The sequence below is a fragment of the Lytechinus pictus genome, chromosome 17 (genome assembly GCF_037042905.1).
Source record: "Lytechinus pictus isolate F3 Inbred chromosome 17, Lp3.0, whole genome shotgun sequence".
Lineage (NCBI taxonomy): Eukaryota > Metazoa > Echinodermata > Echinoidea > Temnopleuroida > Toxopneustidae > Lytechinus > Lytechinus pictus.
In genome coordinates this window covers 16,160,095-16,169,323 of record NC_087261.1, presented here as the reverse complement: position 1 = coordinate 16,169,323, position 9,229 = coordinate 16,160,095, and the positions used below count along the sequence as shown (strand labels likewise).

Genomic DNA, 9,229 nt, shown 5'->3' with positions numbered 1-9,229 from the left:
ATTTGATCTCCTGGCAAGCTTAGTCATAAGTCGGTTTAAAGATCTTTTATCGAAGGAGACGAAGGTAGTGGATTATCAGGCTTTGTCAAGTCTAAAACAATAATTTGACGTGTCTACGAAATTAGAAAGTGAAGGGGACACTGTGGTTTGAATGAATTGACATTGATAAGTGTGAGGGTCAGAGAGTATAGTATAGTTAGGAAATTCAGTTTAACGACTTGTATATTTATTATTCCCCAGTTAGATTTGAATCCTACAGATGAGCTACTCCTGCCAATTTATTGTCCCTCTTCTAAAAAAGCAGAGTAAAATATGAATAGTAATATATATGAAAAGAATGATATGCATCTTAGTTCAAGGGGCAGTGCAAAATTTAAGAAACGCCCCTTCATGTCTGTTGAGAAACAAGAACATTTTATAGAATTACATATGTTTTAGCAATTTGGCAATGTATCAAAAGTGGGAGTTGCATTTGAATGTTTAATAATAAAATCATCCCTGCTACTGAATGTTGTAATGAAAATTATTTTTGTGCTTTTTTTATCGTGGCACAGATCTTGACGACCGTGGAATATTTAACCTCAGCTATCTGCATCTGACCAAACCCTGATGTTACATTCGGCTAAAGCTTCTGGAGGGGAAAGGTGACACCGACAAATAATATCATCATTTCAAGTCAGACTTCCTTGAGATATTCAACGCGATTACCAACCACTCAGCATCATGGCCAACTTTGACTGCGTGGATCGCTGCATCAGCCGCATCTTCTACAAACTTGGACGCCAAGTGTACAAACATAAGCTCATCTTTTTACTCATCCCACTTGCGATGGTGACATTCCTGATGACCGGATTTACACACTTTATCATTGATGACAACGTGGAGTATCTCTTCACACCGGAGAACAGCCAAAGCCGTGACGATCGAGCGACAACGAAGGAGCTTTTCATGACGGGAGATGAAGGAGTAGAGTTTCTGCCGAACCGGGAGCTTGATCTCTTCATCCGACGAGGAAGATTAATCATCACACCAGCAGAGGGAGACAACATCATGAAGAAGGAGATGTTCGAGGAGATCGTGAAGCTGGATGAGAAGATCCGAACCATCTCTCTCCACGACAATGGAACCCTGGACAACTACGACACTCTGTGCATGAAGTGGCTTGGACACTGCCTGGACAACAACATCATGACCATCTACCGTGACAATGTGGCCATGTTTGACCACATCAACTTGACCTACCCGTACTTCAACACTCCGCAGTACCCGCTCTTCATCGGCCCCAACCTTGGGGGTGTGGTGGTTGATGAGGATACTGACATGGTCAAGAGTGCCAAGAATGTCTTGCTGATCTACACTCTCTCAACAGGCAGCAATGAGCAGGATCTTCTTGCTGAGGATTGGGAGAAGGTCTTTGACAAACTCATCGAGAAATCTTCCACAGAGATGAAGCATATCAAGCTGGCAAGAAGCACGTCATGCTCACTCTCCCATGAGATCACCGAGGCAAGCATCCACATCATTCCCCGCTTTGCCGTCACCTTTGTGTTGATGATCATGTTTGCTGTTCTCTCCTGCATCATGAGGGATTGGGTTCTGAGTAAACCATGGTTAGGGTTCCTTGGGGTCCTGTCAGCAGTTTTTGCAGTCATCTCTGCTGTTGGACTTCTCAGCTACTGCCAACTCAAGTTTAATGAGATTGTCTCTCTCATGCCGTTCCTTGTCCTTGGTAAGATGTCATTTTCTGCATGACCTCACTTAGCTCAGTTTAGTTAATGGATACTTGATCTTGCATGAAGAAATGTTGGCCTTCCGTGAGGTATTTTTGTATTCATTTTCCCAAGTTTACCTAAGAAAAAATTATTTCTGGTGGGTCAAGATGTCCATCCTCATCAACTGTCACATTTTTTTTCCTTTGTAGAATGGTAGTAGTAAATCTTTGATAAGTAATAGAGAAATTCCTGTTATATATTTTTCATGGACAGACTACTTGATCGTGAGAAAAATCTAAAAAGATTAAATGATATATCATCATAGCAATCAATATTCTCATCTCCAATGCTGATAGCAAAGGCATTTATCTACGAGCTACATTCTTATGATTATACATATGTCAGTCTTTCAGTCATATTGGCACCATTTTCTCTTCCGCACCAATCTATAGGTGTTGGTGTTGACAACATGTTCATCATGATCGCCGGCTGGCGTCAGCTAAGCATCTACGTCCCAACCGAGGAGCGCATGGCTCGTACCTTTTCCGAGGCTGCTGTCTCCATCACCATCACCAACCTCACCGACATGTTGGCCTTCATCATCGGTGCCACCACCTCCTTGCCTGGTGTCCGGACCTTCTGTATCTATGCCGGTGTTGCCATGCTCTTCGTCTACTTCTACCAGCTATCATTCTTTGGTGCCTGCATGGCCTACATTGGTGAGAGGGAGGCCAACAATATGCACTGCTATACTTGCAAGAAGGTGAGATAGAGGCTCTCCGTTTCATAACCAATTTGTTTTACATTTAAGTTCAATTAAATCAAATTTGTGTTGATTGGTCAAGCTAGGTGTATTCCTAAAATTGATTTTGGTAATTATTTGGTTGCTAATAAATCACCCCCAAAGATATCAGAAGCATGTCTATTTTGTGGAGTGAGACAAGGTAACACTGTGGTTCTTAGTAACAAGTAATAAGATGTTATAAAGTGAACTAAGGCTTTGAATTAATCAAAACCGAACAAATTAAAAAAGGAATTTTTTTTTGCTTTGTTGAATAAGAAAATATCTCAAATGTATATTTATCTTTTTGCAGGTTTTGCCTAAGGAAGAGGCACCCAACAAGTTCTACCAGATTTTCTGCGCAGGAGGGATCTCCAAGACGACACGGACCAAGGTTGCAGACATGGAGCACCGCATCATGAAGTTCTTTGGGGAACAGTTCGGACCCTTCATCATGAAGAGCCCTCTCAAGGTCCTGATTGTCCTTTCTTACTTGGCGTATATTGCCGGTGCCATCTACGGACTCTTCCACATCACCCAAGGCCTCCAGCTGAACAGCCTTGCCAGAGATGGCTCTCCTGCTTTCATCTACTACAGCTACGAAGATGAGTACTTCAAGAGGTACGGTCCCGTCATCGGTGTCATCATGCAGGATGAGTTGGAATACTGGAACCCTCAGACGCAGCAAAAGATCGAGGACCTGACCCAACAGTTTGAGGACAGCGAGTATATCTACGGGAAGCAGTTCACAGAATCATGGCTTCGCATGTACTTGATGTTTCTCCAACAATCCATTGGCACCACAGAGGTTGACAAGACCACATTCGTCACCCTCCTGCAGAATCAGTTCTTGACGCAACCAATGTTTAAGCAGTACTCATTGGATATCAATTTTAAGAAGGATGCGAATGGAATGGCCACCGACATTGAAGTCTCTCGGTTCCTTGTCATGTCAAAGGATATGGTGAATACAACTCGAGAGGGCGACATGATGATTGAAGTCAGAGACATTGCCAAAGCAAGCAACTTTAATCTCACAATATTCAATCCAGCATTTATCGTTTATGATCAATATATCGGGGTATTGCCAAACACCCTTCAAACTCTAGGTATCGCTCTAGCGTGCATGTTTTTTGTCGCCTTGATAATGATACCTCATCCTGTCTGTGCATTATGGGTAACATTCTGTGTTATCTCCATAGATACAGGGGTCATAGGTTACATGTCACTTTGGGATGTTCCACTGGACCCCATCTCTATGCTAAACATTATCCTCTGCATCGGTTTCAGTGTAGACTTCTCGGCGCATATCACATACGCCTTTGTCATCGCGCCAAAGGACAAACCAAACGATCGCGCCATATCAGCATTGCGGGCACTCGGAATGCCCATCCTTCAAGGAGCTTTGTCGTCAATCCTCGCAATATCCGTCCTGTCGACTGCACCTGTTTATGTCTTTCGCATATTCTTCAAGACGCTATTCCTTGTCATGATTTTCGGAGCGTACCATGGACTCATGCTCCTTCCCGTAATCTTATCCTACATGGGGCATTGTATGCCTCATAAAAAGGAGGAGGACAACAAGGTGAAGTACTTCGAAAAGTCGCCACTCCCAACAAGCGAAAAAGACATTCAGGACTTCAAATCACTCAAAGGTACGGGAGAAATCAATACCAAATTACCTTACCATACTGTAGTATTTGAAGGAGAGCAAGAAGTCTTAGTAGTTGACCTGAAGGTTTCTGTTGTATGATAAAGATGTTGCTCGCAAACTTAGAGGGGAATTGACTTACTGACAGTAAATGCCCTTTTGCGGCTTATTCCGGAAATATAGAATATTTCAAAACTTCTATAAAGAACTGGTTTCAGAATCAAAGCCAATTTCCATTGGGAGGTCCTATTTATACTTTCCTGTCTCCGTTGGACCAAAGTGTTCTTTAAGAAATCCAGTTGTTAAAGTATGAAGCAGGTGCTGTAGATTAGCATGTTGATCTGAAATACCTCATTTTCATAGAGAAGCTTCCATAAGAAAATATCTTTAAAATAAGTTGATTAAATTTTGTAGCATGCATCTTGTAAAAGATCTTCTGATTATGAATGTGAATCACTGATAATATGTCATTAATCTTTCCTATTTTCTTTTTCTTTATTTATCCCTCTATCTTGGACGTATGCAGCGTATAGACACAAACATGGTAAAATCGCAACGATTGATCAATGTTTTGTTCCCCTTTCTTTGCTTGATATTCCTGTAACAACTATCCCCTCAGATAATTGAGTGTCTAACAATTTTTTTAAGCCCAAGATCATGTATTTTTCGTGTCTGTGAAGTCAGTGTTTCTATTCTTTATATTCATGCATGGTTTTATGTTACGGCTGTGTGGATTTTTTTTTTTAGTCAGAGACTTGATATTCCTTTCCTCAACTACATTGTGATTAAAAAGGCAGGTGGTACATAGTTTACAGCCACAGACCCCGGGCAAAAAAAACTGTTTCTTTGAAACATAGTAAAGCTCACTGAATAGTAGACAAGTCTAGGGATTCTATCAACCTTCAAAGAATATCTAGAATGATTTTAGATGAATTGGGATTCAAAGTCAATTCTACCCTTAGACTTATCTCAAGTCCCATGTGAATTATGAAAGGGTCTGTGCCGATAGACTAGTTGATTTACATCATGACGCGTCATGATGTGATGATGTCCACCGAAATTCATCCCACTGCTGCCACCATGATTCTTTTAAAAAAAATCAATTTCACGTTATGAAAAATTAACACTTTTAACTCGATACCGTCTTACTGAAAGTCACCAAGAAGTTTCGTACCATTCAATAACTGAATATCTTGACAATCAAGTACATTTTATATGACTATTCTGATAACATAGGCCTACCTATAGGTGTGGCGGTTGACAAAGTAGGTACACACGTCTACATTAAGTCACTTTATGGATTACAATATCAGACTATTTTCAAATGAAAGAGTGATTGTATATTATATTCACAGTTTAAGGTAGCATGCAACAAAATTTCACCAGAATTATGATTGCTTCGTTTTCTTTGTTTTTCTTCTTGAATTATACAACTGAGTTGATCATGGTTTGAAATTTATTCAACTCATTGTAAAATGTTTTTGTTTTCACTCCTGTCTTTGCATCTTTTATTTTATTGCAAACGTACACCTATGGATTATCTCTCGTGAAAAACGGTTATTTTAGGATTGCATTACTTATGTTACAGTTACACAAACAAAGCTGACCCTAGACTGGTCAAAGGTTATTGTGCTATTCCAGAATGGCATACTGTAGCTATAGAGTTGGTTTGGTGGTGTGACCACGTCTATTGGTTTGTGCGGAGCCAAAGGGATTGTTATGCAACTCCTGCCCCCCCCCCTTTTTTTTTTGTTTAGCTCTTAACAGATTTGAATGCATGAATATTTGTTTTTCATCAAAGTTTGATTTAATATCATTTTAGATAACCCTTGCATCTAATTTCGCACGACTACAGACTGGGTCAATGTGATATCAAGCACACAGCTGTCGGTCGAGCGAGTTGGGTTTCGCCGTCGTAATTGTCACATTTATCGCGTGATATGTATGGCTCTTCATTGTGATTTATTTTTCATTTATAAAATGACACCTTGCTAATATAAGTCGCAGCTTTATGTGCATTGTTTTCAGCTTGTGAAAATTAATTGTCTCGCCTTTGTTTTTCTTTCGGTTTATATTGTTTGCTGGCAAATGAACATTGTTTGTGAACGTACTTTATAGTGCTGTTTCAGTGACGACCAATGCAACTTATTGCAAACCAATGTGACATTATTTCTATACGTTATAAATATATTTATATGAGAAATATATGTTTCTGAATACATACAGCTGTTGGTCAGTTGAAAACATTGCAAATCCTGAATATAGTAGTCTAGATTTTATACAAAGATATATATATTTTACTGGACAGGTAGTTATATTGTGCAAAGTAATGGTAACAAAGTTACAGATAATTGTTTTCTATGATTCTCAGAATACTATTATTTATCTCTTGTAAAAGCAGTTCAGTATTTATTGAATATACAGTAATATCCACATTTTCTCAGCTCTGAAACGTAATCGTGTAAACTGTTTATCGAGAAATTGGGATTCGAGTAGTTGAATTTGGAAGTTGCAATGCTTGATTGGTAAACTTAGTGTAGTGAGTTCAGTTGTACCCAATGCATAATATCCAACCAATCTCTCTTTTTCGGCAAGAAACGCCCCTTGTGTTGGAAACTCTTCGGTTGATAAAGACGGGAGAGTTTCATTAATAATTTGTCAGTTATTTTCACTCCCGGATGTTATAAGATACTGCAAAAGATTGCATCTGATTAGCCGAGAGCAGACCAGTCGGCAAAAAGTAGTTGTGAAACGCTCCTCGGATGCAAAATATACCGCGAAGTGTGTGAATACGCATTTCAATATTTCATTTAAAAAATATAGTATATTTCATATTTTTAACGGGAAAATCTAATTGAGATGTCATAAGATTGCACTTGAGCATTATCATTCCTTAAAACTTCAACTCCTGTCGAACAAAGCTTTCAGAAAATGTATTTCTTGCGAGGGGATTTTATTTTGCTCTCACCAAAGTAGATTTAAGCACCGTGCCTTTATATCAATAATATAACTCTGCAAGTAGTAGATTTCTGCCGATTTCTAAAGGAACAGTTCATAGATAGTAGAAGGTTATTGCCAAGCGTAGTCTTTTAGTGGATATTTTTTTCTTAGATTGTGCAAGGACTGGAAAAGTGTATAAATGTATATAAGAGAATTTATATTGTAATATGTCATGCACATTATTTCCTTTCCAAAGCGAACAGACTACCTACTTGTAGTTTGGCTATTTATTCACATTTTGACTTATTATGACCGTCTGGTATTCCAAATCAAATGTATGATTGTAGGACGATATGTAAGTTTTGTTGATCATTAATTGTATGAAGTATACACGGATAAAGTGTATAGTCTTGTCTTTTCGATGATTATTGTTGACATTTGAGGCTTTCAGTGATTTGCAAATTATATTAGATATTAAGCTTATTAGATTTATATGATTTAGTCACTAAAACCCTATCCTGGAAAGAACAGTATTACTCAGTGTGGTCAAAATGTTGAACACACTGAAATCATCTTCACACTGAGCATTTTAATAGTGTGAATCACATATTCACATAGTCGATTATGTGGGCACACTGTAAACACAGTGTGAATACACTGTGAACACACTGTGAACACAGTGAACACATTGTCAACGCACTGTAAACACGCCGTGAACACACCATCAACACATTGTGAACACACTGGGTACTCATTGTGAACACACCGTGAACAATTATTGTGAACACACTGTGCACATACGGGACCCAATGAGGACGCGTTATCAACACATAGTCAATATAGTGCGAACACACTGTGAACACATTATGAATACACTGTGAATATGATGTGAACACACCGTTACACTGTTTCTAGCCAGCTAGGAATGACTCGTCTTGTTCTGAGAAGCTGCGTACGTCACATTCCCTGACAAAAGCACACACAAAAATAAGGAAAGAATATTATTATTGATTGGTGCTGGATTGCAGATCTTAATGAAGTCTACTTTACAGAAAAAAACAAAAATACACAGGGAGATTTGCTTTGCAAAAATCACTACAATATACGCGAAGATGAAGAAGAAATACGTCAAGACAAGACTTGGATTTAACTGCAAAATGTTTAAGAGGGCCACACCCAACACTTTACACTTAACTTCGTGTTATCATACCTGCTTTGTTTGAACACTATGTAGTGTAGTATTCAAAGTCCAGGGTGTATTTTTAACACCAGAATGTGTGGTGCTCTCAGCACACCGACTGGTGGTGAGTTAACACCGTCGCTTTTGCAGTGTAAATTGTGTGATGTAGGATTGGTACACTTCAAACGCGATGGTGTGAATTTAACACCAGCACGGTATCCACATAACAAAACACCAGAGAAGTGTTTAATCAGTCCAATACCGAATTGGTGCTGCTTCAAGACTAATTCGCTTGGGTTGTCCTATGAAGATACCGGGTTGGTGTTAAATCAACACGGCGATTATACATTTTAATGATTACTTTAAGCCGCAATGTATTACATTTTCGTTCTATATATTTATGATCGTTATTTCATGTTTGAAGTTTATTTTGATGGATATCTATATGTTCTCTCGCGTGTACATGATTATCAAAACCTGATGCACAGAAGTATGTTGCAATCAAGATAACGAAAAAACACCATAATTATATTCAGTTAATGTATTGTGTTGTATTTGTTTACGATGTGATTGTAAAGGCCTGTCTGCAATAAAATATGACAATGAAAACGAACACTAATGCGACTTTGTCTGATGTTGTGCTTTCTTGTCAAAAAGGATAATCATTTTTTAGTGCAGGTTTATAAAAACAGTTACAATCTTTCAGCAATCTGTTAGATGTTCTTGGACGTGTTCCCTAAATTAGAATTACAAGATGCATTTAATTAGGATTGTTTTGGAACACTGATTCGTCAATGATTGCGCGGGATCTTAAAAGAATTGGATTTTACTTTCTCGCATATAAAGCTTGGACAATTTATGAGGCACAGATTGATAAAAAAGAATTCTGTTTTATTTTAAAGGAGATGACAAAGTGATTTATGTTCGATTCTCTTGAAATGATTGATGGTATTTTGATTTCTAGC

The 9,229-nt window shown here is 38.6% G+C and overlaps 1 protein-coding gene across 1 annotated transcript; it reads left to right on the top strand.

The window, feature by feature from the left end:
- The first annotated feature begins 553 nt into the window (after positions 1 to 553).
- LOC129280733 (patched domain-containing protein 3-like) lies at positions 554 to 8,879 on the top strand. Its single transcript, XM_054916741.2, has 4 exons — positions 554 to 1,729; positions 2,165 to 2,475; positions 2,807 to 4,148; positions 4,671 to 8,879. Exons 1-4 carry the CDS (start codon positions 724 to 726, stop codon positions 4,769 to 4,771), a joined length of 2,760 nt encoding a protein of 919 aa, XP_054772716.2. The 5' UTR covers positions 554 to 723; the 3' UTR covers positions 4,772 to 8,879.
- Positions 8,880 to 9,229: the final 350 nt, after the last annotated feature.